Genomic DNA, 25,166 nt, shown 5'->3' on the forward strand with positions numbered 1-25,166 from the left:
GCTGTTATATGCTCACCTGCCCTCTTTTGTATAGCAAATGTGCCCACCTCTCATCAGATTGGTATTCCCTGCCCCTTTGAGTGTTGGGCGCTATTAAATAGCACCCATCCTCAAAGTGCTGTACTCTCACAAGTGAAATTAAAGCCAATAGGATCTGCATTGACTGGTTGGCAACCTTCAGTCTCGAAAGACTATGTTATAAGCCTACAGCACCCGGTATTCTCAGGTGGTCTCACATCCAAATACTAACCATGCCTGACCCTCCTTAGCTTCCGAGATCAGGCGAGATCGGGCATGTGCAGGGTAACAGTTGCTGCACAGTGAATGAGAATTTTGGTACCAAGATTGCAAATCTGAGAACCAGGATGGTGTAGAGAAGCATTTCTACATTTGTCACCCATGGTACCACTTTGCATAGTCCACCTATTGGAAATACCACCAGAAGTAATTGGTGATGATGTCCTCACCAGTTACTTCTGGATTGGGAGACTAGATACAATACAGTAAACTCCGGTATAAACACAGGGCAGATAGAAAGGCTTTTTTTAGCTCGTGAAAAGTGTGTACTGGAGCCCTGCCTGCCGAACCTAGTCTCCTACTGGTGCTTGTCACATTGCGTTGCTGGTCTTGCTACCAGGCAGTGGGGATCTGAGGGTCCTCCAGTACCAATGGATACCACCTCATGTATCACCGGTGGTACAAGTACCTCTGGTTGAGAAACACTAGTGTAGTGGTTTGGGAGTTGGACTTATACCTGGAAGATCCAGGATCAAATCCCTGCTGTGCCTTGGAGCTTCTTGGTTGACTTTGGGCCCGTCACTCTCTGCTGGCAATCCTGGCTTGTGCCACCTGGGGCCAGGGCCACAGAACACCTCCCCTCACTGGCAGCCTTCTCTAAACATCACTTCAGGTTTTTGGGCTGATGTTGTAAGCCGTATTTTTATGTGCAACAGGGGTTTTATTTTATTTATCTAATACAGGGGTGCTCACACTTTTTTGGCTCGAGAGCTACTTTGAAACCCAGCAAGGCCCAGAGATCTACCAGAGTTTTTTTTTACAATGTTCGCGCCATCATAACATATAACATTTATGTGTAGAATGTATGTTGGTGTACCTTGAGCCCCACTGAGTATAACAGGACTTATTCCTGAGTAGACATGCCTAGGATTAGGCTGTGAGGCTGCAATCCTAGCCACACTTACCTGGGAGTAAGCCCCATTGAGTACAATGGGCCTTACCCCCGGCGTTTCCTCCCAGAGGCACCTGAAGGGGGGGGGTCGGCACTCCGCAATCTACTCATTTTGCCTCGCGATCTACCGGTAGATCGCGATCCACCTATTGAGCACCCCTGATCTAATACTTTGGGAGATGTGATGACCACCTTGGTGGGAAGGAGAGAAAGGTCTGCCAGCTACTACCAGAGAAGAAGGAGAAGCAGATTCTAGTTCCTACATTTTGAAAGGGGTTTCAAGAAGTGGGGTGACTCTATGTGTGTGTGTGTGTGTGTGTGTGTGTGTGTGTGTGTGTGTGTGTGTGTGTGTGTTCAAAGAAATACACATCCTGTAACAATCACTAAACCAGTTGTAATTCTGACAAATTAAGCAATTACCACAATGTCTTACAGGGCTTAGGAGCCTGTGGCCAATTTCCCCACATACAAGTTACGGACCTTGCTGATCCTGGGCTGATGTAATACATTTGAACAGTTCATTCCCCTGCAACTCGCTTTTCACAAGATGTGCATTGGGAGCTCAACCTGCAACAGTCAGGATTCTCATCCACAGTCACTGACTCTTCCCCTGCTTCTAGTAACCCCAGTGCCAGGGCAAAATCACCCATATCTGTCACAATTACGACGCTGTAATACTTGAGATAACATTTGCAAATAGTTGAGCATTTCCCAATCTTCCAGGCTGCAATATCGTGATGACAGCACAGTTTGGAAATGGAAGACCTTTACTGCATTGTTCAGCCTCTCTCTTCCTCCTCCCTTCTATAAATCACATTCTTTTGCCCCTTCCACACATGTTGATTAGCTTGTAATGCCCTTAATTCGCAAAGCAAGGCAGCCTGATAGTCATTTCTCCGGCTAAATGCCTCCTTTTCTCTCAGCAAGTGGTCACATCTCAACAGGGGCCAGATTTTTTTTTTTTCACTGAAATCTGTGCCATGAGGATGGGCAGCCACATAAAACAGCCTTTCTGTTACTCATAACTTTGGAATGCCGATTTGATTGTTCCCAATAAACGGAGCTAACAGAGCAGAAGCAAATGGCCAAAACAGATTAAGACTACGGGGCTTATTGGAGCTGCACTGCATCTGTCGGGAGGGCACCCTCTTCCTCAGTTGTGTGTTCCAATTGAGTGCTGTTTTTCATTTCAGGCTTCCAGTACTTCTGTATGAACCACACCCTGACTTTTGTTCCACTCCGCTCTGCTTAAAGTTCTTTCTTTTCTTTTTTTTTAATTTCAAAGCGGATTCATGTGGTAATAATTGGCTTTTTTCTTTATAGCCAAAAGTAACCTTTCCCCCCCTTAAATTTCTGTCATGGAAAGTTTGCTTCTTTCTGCTCCAACCTTTGTGAAAGCGTCTGATTAGCTAAACCAAGGAAAGGAAAAACCACTCCTCCCTTGCTTGGTTTTGGAACGGCCCTTTGATTTTGAAACTCTACAAAAGGCCATTGTGGAACTGGCTGGCAATAGAAAAGGGCACTGAACAAATGAAGTGTTGGCTCCGTAATGTGGGCCCAATCCTATCCAGCTTTCCAGGCCTGAAGCAGCTGTGCCAATGGGGCATGGGCTGCATCCTGTGGTGGGGACCAGTCAGGGAGGCCTCTTCAAGGTAAGGGAACAGTTGTTCCCTTGCCTCGGAGCCAGGGCCTATGAGATGAATTTTATCAGGGGGTACAAAGTTTCTTCAGGGCCCCTTCCCAAAGGGGATGGGGCAATGGGGGGCAGAACAGGGGGCAAAATAAGGCAGGGGAAGGGTACTGACAGCCACAATAGTCTTTGGAGCCCGGGTCTACTAGGCTTCTTGATGCAGAGCCCAGGTCTACCTGATCATGTGGCATTGGCAAACGCACTCCTAAGTCTCTCTAAAATCTTTGAAATATAGAAAATCGATTGCAAAAAATTAGCATCATTGTATTTAGGCTCACACTGGAATGGACCAAAATGAACCTCTGCAGCAGCAGTAGCCCTGCACCTGGGTCCCTGAGCTTCTACGAGAAGCTTCTACAAGCTTCTACACTCCTTCATGGTTATGGGATCCACAAGCCAAAGAGCTACTGTAACAAGCTGGTTTCCTCCCAGATTTGACTCTGTGTTCAGAAGGGTCATGGATGCATTCCTGAGCCCGGTGTGTATGGCTTGCAGCAGCAGTTGACACTGCATGCACGTGGTTGCACCTGAGCATCATGCGCAGGCAACGAGCTCAGGTGAGATAGGAAAATGTCAGATCCCAGGAACTTTCTGGGCCCCCTCCTTTGGGTCCTGGGTCCCCTTTCTGACCCCGGGCCCGTGTACAAATTACCCCCTTTACCCCCCTCTCCTAGGCCCTGCTCAGAACCACATTGTGGCTTCATCAACACTGGGAAGTTGGGTAGGATTTGACCCTGTGTTTCTTGCCTGTCTTTTTGGGCTTGCAAACATACTGAGATTGCTTTAGCACCCCTCTCTTCAAAGGACCTTAGGGCTGAAAACCCATGCCATTTTGAGGGCGGGGGCTTGAATCCAAAGAAGGAAATGCAGATTTCTGCTTGTGTCATGAATGTTCCACACCTCCTCCTTCTGGTTACATCCTTGTTTACAGCCCAGAAAGCTGCTCCTGGGTCTGGAGAACCCTACTGATTGCTGTGGAATATGGTGAAGGAGCAGTAAGTGGAGGGGGGAGAATCAACAGATATTTTGTGTTTGAAGAACTCGGCAACTGTTTCAGGCTGCCATACAGGTGCTAGTAACTTACCGGATTTATTTGCTAGATGTAATTCCTAGCCAAAGGAAGAGAGGAAGCAAGAGTCTACAGGTAGGTTTCTACTCACAAGGACAGTGTACATTTAATTCACTGTGACTTAATACACAGAGATTCATTGCATGAGTGGATGTGCCACACTCAGGGCCAGCCTTGCCATGAAGTGACCTGAAACCTTCATGTGGAGCTGCATCCTCAGAGGGATGGTGAACAGAAGAGCCGTCCAGTCCATCTGTCTGCTGCCCTCTCAGCCTGTTGTTCCACTGGGGGCTCTGATATTCTTCCAATTTTCTCCCTCCAGCAGTGCTGGAGGGAGAAGAAAAAGCTGTAGCAGCACCAGATCGCTTCTCTCTGTCCATCTGGTGCTTATGAAGCACCAAGTAGACAGGGAGAAGTGATATGGGGCCCACCTCCTTCCCCTCCCTTTAATTACCAGAGTGAAGAATGCAGCCTCTCTCCCTCCTCCATTCCGCTTCTGATATGAATGGGAGCAACTTATGCTTCAAAGCACATGCTGCTTCTATTCATTTCAGATAGAAGTGGTGCAGAGGAGGGAGCAAAGTTGTGGTAAGTGGGACGAGGGTGCTTCTCTCATCCCTCCCTAAGCCATGGGTGCTTACTGGCCTCCCTCCTTGCTTGTTTGCTGGTCTGCCCATCTTCCTCATTGCAGGGGATATGTGTGCAAGTGAGAGTGGGGGCAGCAAAATAGGGGAGGGAATTCAGGCGGCACTGGGGCACAGGTAGCCACTGAACAAACTCTTTGCATTTCAACCAGGATTTGTGGCTGTGACAGACCCAAGATGACGTCTCTGCTCAGCCTTCAGCCAGCCATTATCTTTCGGTCTCAGTTTAGCCAGGGTTGGAATTCTGAAGCATTTTGTTTTTATTAACAATAGTTTAAACCTGTGTCTTTCAAACTTTACACTCCCGGAAGGAGTCTTGGGAAGCTCTCCATGCAGTCTTGGGGAGCTCCAGAGTGCTAGCGCACATTGAGCGGGGGGGGGGGCAGATGGCAACCATTTATGGTGTGCTGATGGAGACCCTGAAGGGGTCTCAGAGAGCACATTTTGAGAAGGCTAGTTGAGAGAGTGGTGTGCACCACTTAACAACATTCCACTTAATGATGGACCATTAAGTGGTCAACCATTAAGCAGTTTGTTGTGGTCAAAGCACAACAAAGAGGCTCTTAATGAGGCAGTCAGTTCTCCCATAGCCTGCTATGGAGTGTCTGTTTACACAACAAAGAGGATCTTAATGCAAAGAAGAGGCAATCTGTTTCCAGTACACAGCTAGTTTTGGCAGGGAGTGTCTGTTTGCACAACAAAGACACTAGATTGGGCTGAATGTTCACTTAAAGAGCTAATTTCATAATGAGGGATTAGAGGACATGTCCTCCTTGTTAAGTGCACATATTTCTACATTCATTTGACACCCAGTACGGAAAGGTGGTTCATACAGCCATGCTCTTGCTGTTTAGAAACTTGAGTGGTGAACAGGGGAGCCCAATCTCTTAATGACTCATCCTTTAGCCACCATATGAACAGACAACCTTTCCTCTTTATCCTGATTGGCTGAAAAGCAAGGGTGGGAATGAAAGCCCTGGCTTTGATCATTAGAGGGGAGCTCCAACCAGGAAGACTGAAACCAGAAATTCTTGGAATGGGTCTCTGGCTAGCTCAACTGTGTGTATAAAGCTTAACCATTGGTACAGGAAAGAAATGTCATGTATGAAACAACCTTGGGCTTCAAGCACAGAGACTCACTTTCTGTTTCCTAAACAGGCATTTCATTTTAACAGCAAATCCATTCATTTTAATATATCCAGAACATCTTTTAAGCATGAATAGGACAGAAGAGCAATTGGAATCACATGTCTTTCCTTCTGAAGCCAAAAATGCTTGTACTCTCTCAAATGAAAGCAAAGATTCAGGCCTTTGAGTCTAGAAAATCAGCCACGAAACCACAGAAAAATACCCTCAATTTTCTGTATATATGAGAAAAAAAAATTAAAACTATGGTTCAGTGCATGCGCAGTTTTATTTCCTGCCATGAATCAAAGCCATGGAGGGGTTGTATTGTTCTTTCCACTGCATATTTTCCTTGGGAAAATATGGGAATACTATTTTCTCTAATCCATAGAGGAAGGGTATGGCAGGGTGGAGCACTTCGATGTGACAAACAGGGTGAATCACAGCATATATTGCTGATTCTTGATAACTGCATAAGAACAGCTCCACTGGATCAGGCCATAGGCCCATCTAGTCCAGCTTCCTGTATCTCACAGCGGCCCACCAAATGACTCAGGGAGCACACCAGATAACAAGAGACCTCATTCTGGTGGGATTTATTTTGATTTAAACATATCTGACTCTAATTCTCTGCATAGGGATCTCAAAGGAAACACCATCTGGGATTAAATTAAGCCGCTAAAAGTGGTATGGACCCTCTATGAATTGGCATCAGTCTTCAGATAATTATTGAAAGAAATCCTGGAGATTTTGATAAAACCTCCAGGAATCTCAAATTACAGAATTTTGGAGGTGCAATCTTTGGGAATGGCTTCAGTCAGAGTTGACAACCATATATTAAAATGGCCCTATTATGTGTTTATTTTAAAAGTTCTTGCCTTTCTCACAAAAACTCAAGGTGACTTGCACCTTAAAATATAAATAATACCATGATTACAACAGCAAAATATCCATTAAACTAACAGCCCAGAAGTAAAAGCAATAACCATGCTAAAACACTTATCAGGTTTAAAGGGAATTGCAGTAACCCCAATCAGAGAAGACAGGAGGACAGACGATAGGGAAAACTAGAAGCTATCAACCTCATGCAAGTTTATGAGGCAATGGAAAAAATGCAAGATAGGGCCAGGGGGACTTCCCCGGGGAAGGCATTTTACAATCTCAGTGCCACAATAAAGAAGGCTCTGTCACATGTATTCATCCGTTTAACTTCAATCAGTGGGGGAGCTTCGAACAGGACCTCAGATCTTGTTTGGGATGTCTTTACGTAGAAAATTCCAAATAAGAGTCTATACCAGTGATTTTCAACCTTTTTCGTCTCACAGCACACTGACAATGTACTAAAATTGTCAAGGCATGCCATTGGTTTTTTGACAGTTGACACCGTGCTGTTGGTGGGAATGTTACCAAAAAGGGCTGTTTTGTATAGGGGAATGATTACACTGCCCTTATTGAAAACTTCAGGACCATAGGCTGGATAACAAGATGGCGTAATGCAAAGAAATTCCCTTTTAGCTTAAGGAGGAGACTGAAAGAAAGATAACTTTTAATAAAAGATTATATTTTTATTACAAAAACACACAGGTAAACATAATGCACATGAAAAATGGTAAGTATATGTTTCTTGGTTCCTAGTACTTGCAACTAGTGTACCTAGCTTTATGGTGATTGCATGTGAAAAGTATTTGGTGCATCCGAGGAAATTAGAAAGGGAACGGTTGTAGGGAAGGATTTTAGGGGTCCCTGGTCTGCCAAACTCAGTTGCTCACTAAAGATGGGGAAAGAAGGGGAGAAAAGGGGGGGGGAGAAGGGAAAGAGTTTCAGGCGCCAGATATTTACCTGTCCTGCAGAGCAGTTGGGGGGGGGGGTCCTGTGAAGGAGACCCTCTGCCTTGGAGGGCAAGACAGAGAGAGTGAGAATATGGGGCAGCCCTCTCTTAAAAAGGGTTTTTGCTGACCTGGAGCTGACCTGGATGTGACCTAGAGCTGACCTGGATGTGCTTGCTTACTACCACACAACAGGGTAAACATTGAAAAGATCAGGATGTTCCTTATCAGCAAAATTCAAATGGGGTCTAATGGCTGGCTTCCTAGCTGGGGGAACTTGGGCAACCCAGGAAGGCAGTTCAATTTTGCATACGGTACTTAAGCAGTGATTGAGTTAGGAGACACTTTTGCAAACAGTGATTGGGTTAAAACAATTCAATGAATAGGAGACATTTAAGCAATGATTTACTATGCCAGACTCCTTGACCCTAGAGAGGTGGACGTTGTCACCATGAGCTTGTGACTTTACCAGGGTTTTTGGAAAAGTGTGCTGGGAGAAGGGTGGCCTGCATGATGTTTTACTAACATAACCAGATATAAAATCACAACTAAGGAAAAAAGGGCTGTTCACGTAACAGGAAGCTCACATCCCATTGGCCCTGTTAACAAATGACCCTTCCCCCAAACTCTCATGGCACACCTGCAGACCATTCGCAGCACAGCAGTGTGCCACGGCACAGTGGTTGAAAATGGCTGGTCTATATTAATGAAAAGTGTGTTCGGATTTATTTTTGCAAACTTGCATGTGTTCTTGGAGCTGCTGCATTGATTCCCAATGGCAAAACAGGCAAAAAATGGCCTTTGCATCTGATTCTAGAATATTTACCTTACAGTTTTTGAGAAGTTCAGTACCAAATACCACACTCTCAATAATCTAAGACATGACCCTCAGTGTTTGAAAGTTGCCAACATGTTACGATAACAATTAACAACTAACTAAATCAGCATACTCTTAATTATTGATCACTGGTGTGCCATTGATGTGCACAACATAAGGCCTGCAGCTATGTTTGGCGATTATGGTTCTTTTCCACATCTTTGTGAGAATACCAGTGTCTAAGGCCTGCATCACATTACAACTGGCATTTTCCTATTCCTGAATTCAGGAGGTACTTGAGCAGATGGTATATCAGAGAGCATGAATGTGTGTGAGGAAGTTAGGATTGTGCCCACTGATCCTGATCCTGACTTTGTGCATCCACTCTGTACATAACTTTAGAATTCAAAGAAGTTGCAGTTAATATCTTCAGTTGGTTCTTTAATTGTTTCTCACTCACTTTCTCCTTAAATGTACTTTCTTCTACTGTTTCTTCTCTCTTTCCAGATCTATGGTGGGTTTGACTTTTCTTCTCCTAGGCTGGCCCAGCTATGCATCTCAAGGCCAAATCCGCTGCAAGTCTCTAGTACTGGTAATGCCATTGCGGTTCGATTCAAAACAGACAGAGGTGTGAATGGCAAAGGGTTCAAGGCTATGTGGCAAGAGATCCCTGGAGGTAAGGGTGACTTTCTGTGTGTGATGGTGTGGTGATTCTGCATTTAGGCAATGCAGTGATGGTGATGGATTTGGGATGCCCTGTAAACTGCAAGTCAGAAAAAGAAATCTCTGAAATTGTTATGAACGTCAAACATTGTTATATACTTCTGTAATCAGTATAACCTTGACCTCTAGGGCAGTGTTTCTCAAACTGTGGGTTGGGACCCACTAGGTGGGTCGTGAGCCAATTTCAGGAGGGTCCCCATTCATTTCAATATTTTATTTTTAATATATTAAATTTTTAATATATTGATGCTACCATAGCATGTGACTGCATTTGGGGAAATGTTATAGACCTGTACTTTTAACAGACTACTATGTATATGCTTTTAACAATGATAGTAAATAGGACTTATTCCTGGGTAAGAGTAGGTAGGATTGCAGCCTAGGATTGTTAAAAATTTCCCTGCTCGATGATGTCACTTCCGGTCATGACATCACTTCTGGTGAGTAACGACAAGATTCTTTTTCTAAAAAGTGGGTCCTGTTGCTAAATGTGTGAGAACCATTGCTCTAGGGAATTAGCCCATTCTTCTGTGATGATTTGTTCAAAGCCTCCCCCACGACCAGGGAAACTGGAGATGGGTTAAAATGACAGTAGACAAAATGCCATTGGATAATACTGAAATGTGTAGTGCTAGACACAGTTTTCAGAGAAACTTTTTCTTTAGCTTTGAGAATTGCTTTAAATTTGATCCCTGAATTCAAACAAGCATGCTGCTTTATTGATCAGCATTAAGGTTAAACTGCTGTAGGAGGGTACCTTATCAAAAGCAGAAAATGAAACTTAATTGCTTGACATAGAAAAGTAGTGGGAACTAGAAATAGTATTCCATCTATTTAGCCTTCCTTCCTTTTGGAGGCACACATATGCTTAATCTTGCTATGGTTAATTATTCCTTTGTAAGCAGAAGGATTTAAGCAGGATCTAAATACTGACATATACGTTTTGCCCTTTCCTAAAAGGTTCTGCTACTGCAGGGGTGCTCACACTTTTTTGGCTCGAGAGCTACTTTGAAACCCAGCAAGGCCCGGAGATCTACCAGAGTTTTTTTTACAATGTTCGCACCATCATAACATATAACATTTATGTGTACAATGTATGTTGGTGTACCTTGAGCCCCACTGAGTATAACAGGACTTACTCCTGAGTAGACATGCCTAGGATTAGGCTGTGAGGCTGCAATCCTAGCCCCACTTATCTGGGAGTAAGCCCCATTGAGTACAATGGGCCTTACTCCCGGCATTTCCTCCCAGAGGCACCTGAAAGGGGGGGGGTCGGCACTCCGTGATCTACTCATTTTGCCTCGCGATCTACTGGTAGATCACGATCCACCTATTGAGCACCCCTGTGCTACTGGATTTGTGTATGATTGTAATTTCTTTAAGGTTATTTTTAATGTTCAAGATTCTTTGTAACGACTGTTTTATGGCTTTATATATTTTTTTTCTGGTAAGCTGCTTTGGGTACCCATTGGGGGAAAAGCAGTATAAAAATTGGGTCAATAAATAAAATGTTTTAGGGCTTGCCTAGTGCTTTTGTTAGTGGAGTCTCAAATGAGTTGCTTGTCCTCTGGAAATTCACCAAGGGGTTCCTAGAACATACAGCCAAATGCATAGACATTAATGCATGCCCAGTAGGACTGTGTTGGGTAGGTCCAACACTGCTCCCTGTTCCAGGCATTCAGTGAATGTGTGGAGAGATTGAGCTCTAGATTCAGGTCAAATCAAGCAGATCTCCACAGTTCCATGAAGTTTCACATTTCAGTTGACATCTCATAGAGAGATGTTCATGTGAGCATCTCAGATCACATCTCATAAACCACCATTTTACATTAATGGCATGTTTGGCCCTGGTGTGTTTTTCTTTACACAATGGCAGCCATGGAGGGACCCAATCTGAATCAGGACTGTGACAAATGCATTGGGAAGGGGGAAAGAAGAGGGCTTTAGCCCAAATGGTTCCCAAACGTATTCGACTGGCGGCTCCCTTGACCTACTGGGCTATTGGTCACAGCTATAATCCATTACATATAATCCAAACTGTCAGGGCTATAACCCTATACATTGTGTAGGGCGGCAGGTTTTTCATGAGGATTCCATGGCTCCCAGGGCTGGTTTTCAAGGCTTTCCGAGGACCCACTGCTCACAGTTTGTGGACCACTGGCTTTAACCTTTGCTGCTCACATGTTCTTAGTTCAGTTTGTATTCATTCAGCTACTACTGAGTAAAGAAGAGCTAAGCACGTCAGGGCAAGTGCATAACTAATGTAATATTTGGTTGGGCCCCAAAAAGAGAAGAGAGTGTTCTAAAAAACAAGCAAAGGTTCATGAAAATGCAAACTTTATAGCATTCATCTCTGATTTGCAGGTACATATTTCAGTTTGTTGGAAAGAGTACATTCTGTATTCATAAAGATCTACCTACTGAACAGATACTCATTTCCTAATTTCCAGGTTGCGGAGGAGTTTTCCAAGCTCCAAATGGTGAGATCCATTCTCCCAACTACCCACAGCCGTACAACAGCAACACTGACTGCTCTTGGATCATCCAGGTTGATGCTGGCCACCGAGTTCTTCTGAACTTCACAGATTTTGAAATGGAATTTCACCACACATGCAGCTATGACTATGTTGCAGTGAGTAACAGCAGATATTGCAGCGAACTTGTAATGTATAATTCAGATGGTCTCCTCATATCCTTGTGAATATCCCTCCATGAATTGAGTGCTGCGTTGTGGTGCAATCACCATGTAAATGAATGAAATGACTGTATCATGTATTTCTTTCTGTGCATGTCTCTCCTAACGTACAATTACTCTCAATGATACACCAGTTCCTCTGTAATGAGGGATTGGTGGGGCACAGCTCCTGTTTAGTCAGGAGACGTTATGTGGTCCTGCTTTTCAAAGGTATGGTTGGATTGGTAGTACCAATGGGTCATGCTTAGTGTATGATGGGGAAAAATGTATTACAAGGGATCTGTGACCACACTTTTTATAGAGAAATTCACCATAGAACAACATAGAGTGTTTCGTGGAGTGAGTTTATCCCAGAGTATTCTTTTGTTCCTTAATAGTCATTGATTGCCCATCCCTCAGCATTCTGTGTAGCTGGGGACCTATTAGTTGCTGAGAAGACTTGTGTTCTGATTACCAACAAAACTGTAGGTTCTTTTGTAGGTATACTTTATCCTACTCTTTAAAAAAAAAAGCAAAGAAAACATGGAATCTGATGTCAATGCATCCTTTCATATGCTATCCTCAGTTTCATGGTTCTGTAAACATGGTGAAGAAGTACAGCAGTGTTGCTTGAAAACAGGTCTCAGAGAAACAGGTTTTTTTTGCTTAAAGGTGTATGTGTCACTCAAACCCACATATCACAAAGTCCTTTTGTAGCAAGGCTTTGGGCATTAAGTTGTTTTGCAGGATTGAGCTTTGCAATTATTTCTGATTTAATGTTTGGTTCAGTTTGGGGGATCATTCTCATGGGATGCATAAGACATCTATTTCTTTTTAGTGGAAAGTGCTATGTTAGAGTTGAAAGATCCTCATGGATTTTCAAGAGAGGTGTGTAAGCATGAGCTTGTAGAAACATGGCGTTTTATTTATGTGATCTCTGAAAAAATCTGCAGAAATTATTCCAAAAGAAAAAGGATGGAGTTTGCCTACATGGAAAAACAAAAGTTTTAAGGCAAGTGCCATGCACCTCACAATCCAATCCAAATCCCCCTGTGCTGATGCAGTGGGGCCAGCTGGTGCATCCCATGGGGGAATTCAGGCAGGCTGGAGATCTTCTCAGGGGGAAGGGAACATTTGCCTCCTTTCCCCGGAAAAAGCCCCAACCCACACAGTGGATCTGTTCATACCAGTGTGAGCCATATAGCTGGTGGAAGTCTGCATGCACCTGTGTTGGCAGGTCAGGGCCAGGAAGGGTGATAGGATGTGGTGCGTGCCCGTAGTGCCAATCCCATCCCCCTACTGGACCCAATCCACTCACCCCTCCCTGCCCTTCTCTCTCTGTGACATTAATGCCAGAAAAACAAAGAGAGCAAGAGAGAGCTCACATGGTTACCAAAGCACTATGCTCTGTGTCCCATGGGTGAGGAAGTGCAGCCGTGGGCTGTGATTCTCCCTCTTTCTTTCCTGCCTCCCTTGCCCCCCTCCTGGCTTGATAAAGAATCCTTGCCAGTCCCTTTTTTATTCCATCAATACGTAAGTTTTAAAAAAGTTTTTATGGTAAACTAAGCTTTTCATTCTTTCAAAGAAAGCAGCGTTATAAAGGCAACCAATTAAATTTCACCAATCCCTGCATCTTTCATTCGTGTAATTTTGCAGTTTGTCCAGCCTGAAGCTTCATCTTTAGTCATCCTTAGTCAGATTTCCCAGCATTTGGAGATGATTAGTGCATGAATTCAGGACAATGAGGCACTTTCAGGGGAAGCAACCAGATCTGCTCACTGTCAAAAAGTGTAGCATGTGTTTTTCTAATTTTTCCTGCCTGAATCCTTGCAAGAAACAGGAGATGAAGGATTAGAGTTGCACATTTATGACAGTTTGAAAATCGTAGTGACGTTTTATGATGATCTGCGACCTGAGTCAAGCTCCTCTTGAGACTCACCAGAGTGTAGCTTTTCACGTGTGGGGAGAATTGGAATGGACTAAACTGAATGAACACAGGCAACACAATCCTAACTGGAGCAGGGGCCTGCCTCACATTCAGAACAGGGTTGGGTCCCAAAGCAAGGGGCAAGGGGAATTGCTTCTGCTTACCTTGGGTAAAGTCGCAGCAACCCCAATGGGGCTACGGATCTGTGCCACCTCAAGAAGTGGCACAGATTCGAGCAGCCTGGAGCTGCTCCAGGCTGCCTGGTACCAGATTTAGGATCCAGCATAAGTACTGGATCCTGGCCCCATTCCCCACTCATCCCACGTCCACCCTCCCCCGTCCTGAATCACCTCCCTCCTGCCCTCCCCATGTCCCCCCAGACCGCTGTGCCGGCCTAGCTCACCCAGTGCCGGCTTACCTTTTCTGCTGGCTGAGCAGAGCTCACGTTGGCCTCTGGAGGCCGGCGCACATCCATGCACTCCTTATCAGCTCGTCATCACTTCAGGATTGTGCCCTGAGACTCCAGGATGTGGTACAACTTTCATCTTACCACACAGGGCTTGTTCAGATTAAATGTTCATCACAGAAAATGATGGAGTCTTTTTATTGTGATGTTTTCTATACAGGGACTTTTCCATAACATAAATATAGGAGTCAGTCAGCACAGGGAGTAGATAGCTCCTTCTAGCTACTTATAAGAGGATTTTTGCAATGGTCCTGGTGCCAGTAGAAAAGATTCCACCTGCCCCCCCTTGGGTCACATGCTTTTGCATTTGCTGTGACTGCTTTCATTTCAGCAGGCTGCTACTGAGTCATTTACTCGTGATTGCTATTTAACTGAGAAAAAGTTCACCATGCTGCTATGCATATTGCTACAGACATTCGGATCGATTTAAAATATTTGCAGAAAAATATTATGGTTATCTTTTGCCAGCTTGACTAATAAAAGGTTAATGGTGCCAGGAAAGTCTGCTTACATCTCTTAAAGTCCAATCCAACGCACCTCCCCATGTGGTGATGCAGGTGCGCCAACCTTTTGCCCGTTGCGCCCTGCAGAGGAGTTTTGGCCTCTGGAGTCTCATCAGGGTAAGGGAACCTTTATTCCCTTGCCCTGGTGTAAGCCCTTGCCAGCCTGCTGGATCTACTCATGCCTGCACCAACTATATCGCTGGCACAAGTTCATGTGAACCTAGGTTTGGAGACTGAGACCAGGAAAGGGGTTAGGATTTTGGCATGTGGCACAGCCGCTGATACCACTCTCCCTGCCGTTCCCACCCTCTGCCTCCCTCCCACTCCCTGCAGTGGCACTGGTGTCGGTGGACATCCGCCAGCCACTTGAGGCAGTGGCCAAGCCAGGCAGTGCCCAGGCATGCTGTGAAAGCTGGAAAGCGTTTTATGCTACCAGAACACTTGCTCTGGTGACATAAGGCCAGAACAGGAACAGGCTGTTAATCTGAACATTGTTATTGATAACACTCACTTATAAGGAAAAATGAAATTGATTTCCGCATTTATCAACAGAGCCCATTAAGCTAGCCCAGGGGTGCCCAAACCCTGGCCCTGGGGCCACTTGTGGCCCTTGAGGACTCCCAATGCGGCCCTCATGGAGCCCCCACTCTCCAATGAGCCTCTGGCCCTCCAGAGATTTGCTGGAGCCCACACTGGCCCGACGCAACTGCTTTCAGTGTGAGGGCAACTGTTTGACCTCTCACATGACCTGTGGGATGAGAGCTCCCTCCACCGCTTGCTATTTCACGTCTGTGATGCAGTAGCGGCAGCAAAGGAAAGGCCAGCCTTGCTTTGTGCAAGGCCTTTTATAGGCCTTGAGCTATTGCAAGACCTTCATTCATTCATATAAGTTCATCTTTAATATATTCATTTGTGTAAACTTATGTAAATTTATTCAAATTTTAAATGTGAATTAATTATTTTTCCCCTGTGGGCCCCCCCCCCCCGGCACAGTGTCAGAGAGATGATGTGGCCCTTCTGCCAAAAACTTTGGACACCCCTGAGCTAAGCTGACTAATGATGTGCTGTATGAAGAAGTAGCCTTTTTTATCAATCCTAAATCTCCTCTCAATCAGTTTAACCGAATGACCCCTGGTTTTAGTAGTATAAGTGTGAAAGAAAAACTTCTTTCTGTCAATGGCACTCATAATTTTGTACATCTCAATCATGGCCGCCCTTAATCACCTTGTTTCCAAGCTAAAAACTTCCCAACCATTGTAACCTTTTCTCCTAAGTAAAGTGCTCCAGCAATCTGATCATTTTTGTTGCCATCTTTTGCACCTTTTCAGTATTCTAAATGTGGCAACACATAAATGTGTACTGAGGCAATGAATATTAAGAGTCCTGTTCTCAATCCATTTCCTAATGTCCCTAGTTTTCCTTATTCTTACCACAAATTAGTAAATTGAAGGAAATGAAAAGCACTATGGGTTGTACCCTAAGAAAGTAAATCCTGATCAAGCCCCATTGACATCAGTGTGACAAGTTGGTTGAGACTAACTTAAATCCAATTCATTTTAATTTGAATTGAATTGCTTAATCCAGATTTTGTTTTCTTTAGATATAATCTTAAGTATGTCACAAATAATTGGAAATGCTTGAAAACCTGTTGCAGATATTGTCAAAAATGTCATTTTTGGTGGGTGGAGGATAACCTATGACTTTCAGAAATTCTTAATCTTGATTACTCTTACTCTTCTGTTGCATAGGTGTTTGATGGTCCAAATAATGCAGCTCCACGTCTTGGAAAATTCTGTGGTGGACAGCGACCCCCTCCTATAACTTCTCGTCAAAATACCATGTTTGTAAGGCTTCGCTCTGACAGTAGCATCCATCATAAAGGCTTCAGTGCTCGTTTCACAGAAGGCAAGTTTCTGGGCTTAGCTAGTTCTTTCACTAGGCCTTTGATTCTTGGACATGATCCAGAGAACCATGAAGAATGTCCACTCCACTCTGCCCCCCTCCCCATGTTTGCCATTCTCACTATTTGTGGACACTTCTGGCTGCCCAGAGGACTTCAGGAGGCTGTAACTTCCCAAAAAGCCTGCCTGGCATTCTAGATGAAGCCATTACCCTGGGATGCTCTTCTGAAGTTCCTTGTTTGAAATGTCATTCCCAAACATCTACATGTGCAGAATGTGAATTGATCAGTCTGGGAATTGCTGAAGACAATAGCTCCAAGTCAACCATCTTGCTAAGATTGGCATGTACATGCCAATTGGACAAACAAGTTCATTTGTTTAAGTAAGAGGGCAGGATGGAGTTGTCAGGTGGCTGCCCTACATCCAATCAGGAAACCCCATGACATTATCAACCCTAAGTTTCTTAAGATCAAGCCCAGGGTTGCTCAGGGGTGTTTTGCCAGGTGTACTCCTGGAACTAGCTACTGCTTCACAGAAGGCACACCCACTTATTCCCCAGTAAAAGCAAAAGGTCAGCATTCCTGGGATAACATAAGTTGCTAGCCATGTTTAGGAAATTAATTGTGTGTTGCTTATCTTTTCCACTTCAAGGCAGTTTATCAAATCTCTAAATTTTAGCAAAGGTCTTGGAATTTTGTGTGTTTTTCTCTTATATAGCTACTCAGTTCCCCCTGCTGGGCACTACCCATTACTACATCCAGATTTGTCAAGTTATTTCTTTGTGGCCATCCAAACATTTTTCATCTAAAACTCATTCCACCATTTTTTGCCTGCACGTTTTTTTTTCCTTCATCCTTTCCCCATTTTGTTTAATTCTGTTTTATTTTAGGTTTGTATCAAACTGGTTGCATTTTGACTCCTTGCCTAATTGTGTTCAGTGGTAATTCAATAGGTTGTCCCAGATTCATCACTCCACTTTGGTTTTAATCAGGAAACACTGGGTTCTGTGCTCTCCTGAGAGGGGAGATTTTTTCCAGATGGTCCACCGTCTGCCTGCATTTCTCAGGCTCAGGTGGTAGAAGCAGATATCTACCTACCTATTTCCTCTATTCGGCCACTAAACCAGTAAATCAGTGAAGAGCTGGAAGGGGTATGATGGTGCTAACCACTAGACATTACTCCCTCTGGTCAGCCTCCAAGTTCTCTAACACATGACCATTTGATGTTTTTAAGCCCCACACTATACTGTATGAGTAGTTGCTTTTACAACTGTAAATGCATCAGAAGCTGCTTTTGATGTAGTATAAGAGACCACAGTTTAAGTGTACGACTGCAACTAAAGGGACTCTCTAGCTTGCTAGCTAGCGTTTCCACCTAATTTTCCTCCTCCCATGTTGTTTTATACAAGAAAAATAAGTCCACAGTTACATAGCAGTTGCTTAAAAGAACATCTAGTTTGTCCCCAACTTGGGTGACAGTAGCTTGGCATATTTTTGAGCCAAACCATCCCAAGCTATGAGAACACACTTCAGCCACCACTACTTTGCATGCAGAAAGTCCCATATTTAATCTTTGTTATCTACAATTAAAACTTTTAATTGGCACAGCCAACAGAGTTGGTTCTGGCCGCAACCTTATTTTCAGTGCCTGCTTATTTTCAGTGCCTATATATGGTAGGTAATGTTGAATTTCATCACACTTCACCCACAGTGGTACCTTAACTGTAATGCCTTTGTATCTTTTGCTTCAAAGCATGTGGAAGTGTCTTAGAAGCTGATTCAGCTGGGGCAGCAATTTCCTCTCCTTTGTACCCAGCCAAGTACCCAAACAATCAGAACTGCAGCTGGATTATTCGAGCCCAGGAGCCATGTAAGTGCACACACAGAGAGACACCTCCTCTCTTGGGGGAATGTTAGCAGAATGACTAACATCCTCCTCTCATCTGAGATAACAATGCAGAATTCCTCCTTTTCTTCTCTTTAGGAAGTCCTGCATCCTGATAGATGGACCAAACCATGGGTCTCTTTATCTGTTCTGGAGTGGGGTTTAATGTGAAAAGATTTAGGGTTTAGTGCAAGATGAGATAATGTACAGTCTTGCCATTCTGTCAATTAGAGCTTTGCTTGAAGGTCATATTGAAGAGCTTAAACTCAAATTCCCACAGAGAGAGGGGGAGAGAGAGAGAGAGAGAGAGAGAGAGAGAGAACCCCTTGTGTTTGCATAGTATCCCTGGCCATTTAAATGGAAGGTATTTGTGTATAGCATGTACATAAAAAGGGAAATCAACAATGTGTATGCAAACCACTCCATACTCTTAAGCAGCGGTGTCCAAACCCCGGCCCGGGGGCCACTTGTGGCCCTCAGGGACTCCCAATCTGGCCCTCAGGGAGCCCCCAGTCTCCAATGAGCCTCTGGCCCTCTGAAGACTTGCTGGAGCCTGCGCTGGCCCAACACAATGTTCGACCTCTCGTGTGAGCTATGGGACAAGGGCTCCTTCCACTGCTTGCTGTGATGCAGCAGTGACAGTGAACAAAAGGCCAGCCTTGCTTTGAGGAAGACCTTTTATAGTCCTTGAGCTATTGCAAGACCTTCATTCATTCATTCATATAAGTTCCATCTCAAATACACTCATTTATGTAAATTTATTCAAATTTGAAATGCAAATTAATTCTTTTTTTTCCCTGGCCCCCTGACACAATGATGTGGCCCTCCTGCCAAAAACTTTGGACACCCCTGCTCTTAAGTGAATGAATAAGCAGCTATGCTATGGTGGTTAGAATATCTGTCTTCCAAGCAGTTGACTCAGGCCCAAGTGAAGGGCGTACTCCAGCCCTTCACTTGGGCCAGAGCAAGGAACTTGCGCTGGCGCAGGAGGGTTGCAAACGTTTGCACCACCTCAGGACTAAACCAGGGAGGTGCTCATAGGAGTGCCGGCCTGCGGAGGCTGACGTAAGCCTCCACGCTGTCTTCCTCCGTGAGTCTTGCATTGGCCCGGCGGCAGGGAGGCGTTCCTGGGCGGGAGGAGGACAGGCAATGGGTGGTCCCGGGGTGGGTGGGGAGTGGGAGGCGGGGCTGTTCCCAGGGAGAACGGAACGACTTCAAGGAGGAGAGGTGGCGTAAGTCTGAGGAGACCCATTGGCCAAAGGCGCTTTACACGGGAGTAAGGGAAAAAGTTTCCCCTTGCCTCTGGCTGAGCTGCCTTGGGCCCCTATCCTGCGCTGGATACAGTGCAAGCCTCTTGGCTTGCCTGTTCCAGTGCAGGATAGGATTGCGCCCTCAGTTACAGTTCATTTGCATTTTGGGAAGGCTGTAGCTCAATGATGGAACATATGCTTTGCATGCAGAAGTCCCACATTCAATTCCTGGTATCTCCAAGTAAGGCTGTTTGAAATTCTGGGAAATGCTACCAGTCAGTGTAGATAATACTGAGCTAGATTGACTAGCAGTCAGACTCAGTATAAGGCGGCTTTCTATGAGAAAGCTGTCCTAGTTGGGGAGCTGATTGGAGAGCTGTCCCAGTTGGGGAGTTGCTTGCATGTGGAATAGCTCCATTGCCCAGAACAGACTGTTGCCTCTGAAAAACTAGTGCTTAATTTTTTAAGAGGTCAGATTCATAGATGATAAAAAGTAAGATTCATAGTATTAGTATTCTTAGATAGGATTTTCAGTTTCTTATAATTAGGTTTCTAGTCCTATCTGGGAAAATAAGACTTGCCCAAGACCATGTAACAAATCTGCTGTGAATGAGTCCAGGGAGTGATGCAACTGGGACTTGCCCCGCCTTGGTCACATCCCCAGGTGTTGCTCCCTATCTGGCTGCTCTGGCAGTAATTGTGGTGATGTGATGATGTCATCACAATAATTTCCAAAACAATTCATGTACAGAACTGGGGTGAGGTCAGCTGCTTCTTCTAAAGTGGCAGGCTTCACTCTGAGCATGACTGCGGGGTTGAAGGGCAGGAGAACCTGCCTGTCAATTCTGCAGCCAGTTGTCTTGGCACACTCATGAGAGGCAAAGGCGGCCATTTCAGAAGAAGCGGCTGCCTTCACTCTCAAAGACTGTGCTTTGGAGTGATGCCGCCTGCTTCAGAAGAAGCAGGCAGCATTGCTTCAAGGGTGATTGCGCAGAGAGTGGCTGCTGTGGAGGAAGAGGCCAAAGCCAGTCTCAGGGTGATCGTGCACCTTGGGTCTATGTCACCCACTTTCTCTGAAGTGGGCAGCATAGCTCCAAATGTCTGACCGCTGTGGAGGCAGTGAGCACGTCCTACTGCCCGTTGCTCCTGCAGCCAGTGGCCAAAGGCCCCATGGGCCGAATTGCTGGGGGGATGATGAGCAGGAGGACCTGCCACCCCCCTGAGAGAGACCTGAAGTGTCACCCGATACTATGTGGTACTGTGCAGCTCTATGGAGCTATGCCACTGAGCCCAGGTTCAAGTCCAGCTCCTTTATCAGATCACCCAAAAGGATCAAAAGTTCTAGAAGTCATGTACTGAATCTTGCAGCAATAGCTAAATGTACAAGGACCCAAAGGAGTTTTAGCAGTTGGGAATGGTCAGAATATATTTTTTAATTTTATTTAAAAAAACCTTTAAAAAGTTGCCCACCTTAAGAACATAAGAAGAGACCCAAGGCAATCTAATCCAGCTTCCTCTACTCAGATGCTTCAGGGAGCCCACAAGACAATGATACCTATATAGGTGGAACCTCGGTATCCTCAGGGGATCCATTTCCAGACCCCCTTTGGTTATCAAAATCTGCAAAATCTATGTTTCAGGATGTGAAGTTAGTACAGTATGTTGATGTCACCCCATCTTGATGCAAAACATAAAGATCAAATAAAATATTTGACTATGTTTACTATGAAAACATATCAATTCACTGTGTGTGACATGCAAAACCTTCCCTGAGCTTCAATTTTCCTTTTTCCACAGTCAATCATGTTACACTGTCATTCACTCACTTTGAGATTGAAAATAGCAGGCAAAACTGCAGTGCGGACTATGTAGAGATCCGGGAAGGAGATAACGATGATGCACCTCTGCAAGGTATAGTAGCATTTATTTGTTTGCAGTCTTTTAAAAGCAAATTGATTTGTTCACAGCCAAAATTATAGACTTGAGTGGCTTTCTGGGGTGTGAAGTATACTTATTAGTTTCAGAAATTGCTACCCAGTATAGACCACAGTGAAATTTAGTGGAGATGTTGGGAGTTTATCTTTACTGTAGGTTGGTTTCGTAGCTTCATTGGTCTTGTTTAGACATCTCAATGGCTTTATTGCTAATTGAATCGATTTTTCTTTTGCCTGCCCTAGCAAATAGGTCCTCTGGTTTGTTCACCATGAGCAGAAATGGAAACATTGCATGCAACACTCAGTTCATCTTGAGGAAGTTTGCAAGGTGCAATTTGAGTCTTTGCTGAATTGTCCCAACAAGTCAACCAGGGGCTGGTAGGGTAGGTTGAGAAAGAGAACCTCACTTAGAGCCCAGTCCTGAGCTCCTCAGTACCTGCAGTATGAGCATACCACCAGCATTAAGTGTCGCAAATGTGCTGTCGTATCCTGAACATTGTGTTCGGCCAGAAGGCCCGTCATGGAATATCTCAAGTTGCACTGGCAAAATAACCAATGCAGACTTGAGAAGCCCCGTTGCAGGGGTTGGAGCTTTCCCCAGGGGAAGGGGACAAAAGTCCTTTTCCTCCGAGGAGACCTCCAACGTTTGCCGGGGTCCACTGAATGCAGTGGTAGCTGCTTGGGTACCGTTGCACCCTTTGACGCACCCACCTTTAGGATTGGGCTGCCCAGCCATTCAAGTGAAGGCTGAGTGTTGACCTTTGCTTATAATAGAAATTGTCTATGAGTGAAAGATCTGAACCATTAGTTTTTAGGTGCTCAGTTAGGACAGGTAGTCTTGATAGATTCTAACATCTTTCTAAGAATGATTTAACCCAGTTCTCAGTAGTCATTGTAGATACAGGCAAAGACTAGTGTTAGCCAACCAGGCATCCAGAGATAGGGCTGGTGATGTTCCATGACTTCATGAGTATTGTATTTCCACAGTTTACAGAGAACGTTCCTACTATAACTTTCAAAGAAACCTAGGTCAAGGGTGGACGATGACAAGTGAACATGACAGAGACATCATGGGAAAGAAACGATCTCCTTTTGCTTTTTCCAGGGCGTTACTGTGGCACCACTATGCCATATCCTGTGACTTCTTTTGGCAACGCTTTGTCTGTCAACTTTGTCTCTAATAATGTCATCACCGCCGAGGGGTTTCGTGCTACCTTTGCTGCATCAACTTCGGGTAAGCTTGTCTCTGAATGCTTCCAAAACAGTATCTTCAGTCTGTGAAGTGCCCACGCTTTGCAGTGTCCTTTGCTTCTAGAATAGTCTGGCTTGCATTTCTGGTTTGATGCAGAAATGCTAATCTAGGAAGGCAGACATTCCCTGAGTCAGGCCCACGACTTCCACCACTTGAGAAACAGAGCCACACATTTCCTATAACCAGGATGTTATGTCTTAAAATGGAGATGGAAGAGTTTTGCTAGTGCCAAGAAGTTGTACAGAAGGGAAATCCCCTCTTTCCCCAGCGATCAAAATATCCAGTCTGCTGGAGGTATTCACCCCCTTTGTACATTTTCTCTGGCTCACTTTTTTTTTCTTCCTCTCATTTTAGCCTGCGGAGGTACCTTCCATATGGAGAGAGGATCCTTCAACAGCCCAGAGTTTCCTGAGCCTTACCCTCTGAATGTTGAATGTGTCTGGAACATTCGAAGCTCCCCAGGCAACCGGCTCCAGCTGTCTTTCACGTAAATCAAATTTCCAAAGGGTTATTGTTCAGTCTTTTAATGGAACTGCAGGAAGGAAACACTGTGTTTGGTAGGAAATGTAATTACCAGCATGTAAAACTGTAGCAGTGCTCACAACTTGGACAGAGAACACAGCAGCAGCCATAATGGGCTTGCCGTCGGTTTCTTCCGCTGTGTGTTAATGAGCATATAACATGTTAGATTTTCAGACAAAGGCATTCTATCCTGTAAATGCCACCCTGCCATAAACAACTACTCCTTTTAGTTGTTTAGTTTAGCGAGAACATGGGTACTACCCCTTTTGCCTCTCTGCACTTCCTTGCAAAATAAGTAACGGCTTCCTTGGTTGCTATGTTGCAGGCCCTGCAGACAAATAATAGGAGATTTTATGGAATATAGCAAACCTCATTGCACCCATATATGGTGCAAGGTGCACATGGAATTGGTGCACATGTGTGTACTGTTTTCTCCAATTTTTTTTTTCAGCGGAGGCACCATGAATGCAACACAGTATCTGTGAAGGACTGAGCATTCGTTAGAGAGAATGGGGAAGCTCATGCATCAGACCACTGTGCATGCAGTAGGTTTCTGGATAGGATGGAGCCATTGTGTCTGATTCATATATTACTGGAGTGGTGTGGGCATAGGCAGTAAAGATACACTAATGTCAGTGTTCATGTACTGTGTATTCTTGGGTTGGGGCTGCCACTGGGGCTGCTTTTCCAGGATTTTTGTTAATAATTGAAAGGAAAAAAATCAAGTAATAGTGGGAGTTCTTTGAACAGTCAATGAGCATCACTTATGTCTTATATCAACATTGGTTATCAGTTTTGTGTCTAATTATTTGGTAAGAGCCATTCATCTTGCAAATAACAGTCTTGCTCAGTTATTCTTTTTTCATGTTCCAACAGTTATTAATTAGTATGTAATGTATCCAGATGGTATTTGGGTTCTGTTTCATAGTACCCTGGAGGCATATGGATTCACTCAAGCTGGAAGGAAATCTGAGAGCAGAAGTATTTTATACATTAATTCTTGAAAACTCTTTCTGGTTTTATTTATTTTTCTTTTCATGGCTGGCTTTTGAAAAAAATATGAATATATAATATTTGCAGGGGAAAAAATGATTTTCAGTTAGCATCTCATATTCAGATTAGTTCCTGATGTACAGAAATGACAGAAATAACTACTTTATTTTATTTAAGCACATCACTACAGTAGCTGCCAGTGACATTTTGAGTTGATGGGGCTGCGTTTTTTCCCAATGCAAAAGCAAAACAAAACAACAAGCAACCAGAACAACCAAACACATCAAAGCTTTCTAATTGATTCTGGTTTTTGAATTTGAATCTAATTGTATGGAGTATTTGTGTATCTTTTTTAAAAAAAGCACACAAACTACTGAACATCTAAAAATCACCAAACTGATTCTTTTCACTAATATGGAAAGAAGTTTTTCAGCAAGATGGACAAAGAAAAGCATTTTACTTGCACTGTAGCCCACCTGAGTTAAACATTAGGATTGATTTTCAGTTCCATGGCTCAGACCAGGAAATGTGACATGGTGTTTTCTTGGGACCTCTCACCCCTGAAAAAAATAAGTTTTGGATAAGGGATTATATCCAGCATTGATTACCCTGCACAAGTCTGATCTCGGAAGCTAAGCAGGGTCAGGCCTGGTTAGTACTTGGATGGGAGACTGCCTGGGAATATCGGGTGCTGTAGGCTTATACCATAGTCTTTCGAGACTGAAGATTGCCAACCAGCTGATCTAGGGAAATTAGATGGTAAGTCAGTGCAACATG

General features: G+C 44.3%; 1 protein-coding gene across 1 annotated transcript in view; it reads left to right on the forward strand.

Annotated features, from left to right (window-relative positions):
* The window catches only part of CUBN (cubilin), a 165,201-nt gene that overhangs the window by 76,562 nt on the left and 63,473 nt on the right, over positions 1-25,166 (forward strand). Inside the window, exons 30-36 of the mRNA XM_066629121.1 lie at positions 8,868-9,036; positions 11,534-11,715; positions 16,402-16,558; positions 18,307-18,423; positions 21,486-21,599; positions 22,728-22,856; positions 23,229-23,361. Coding sequence (XP_066485218.1) covers positions 8,868-9,036; positions 11,534-11,715; positions 16,402-16,558; positions 18,307-18,423; positions 21,486-21,599; positions 22,728-22,856; positions 23,229-23,361 — 1,001 coding nt within the window. The remainder of the gene's footprint in view (positions 1-8,867; positions 9,037-11,533; positions 11,716-16,401; positions 16,559-18,306; positions 18,424-21,485; positions 21,600-22,727; positions 22,857-23,228; positions 23,362-25,166) is intronic.

The sequence above is a fragment of the Tiliqua scincoides genome, chromosome 5 (genome assembly GCF_035046505.1).
Source record: "Tiliqua scincoides isolate rTilSci1 chromosome 5, rTilSci1.hap2, whole genome shotgun sequence".
In the NCBI taxonomy this organism is placed as follows: Eukaryota; Metazoa; Chordata; class Lepidosauria; order Squamata; family Scincidae; genus Tiliqua; species Tiliqua scincoides.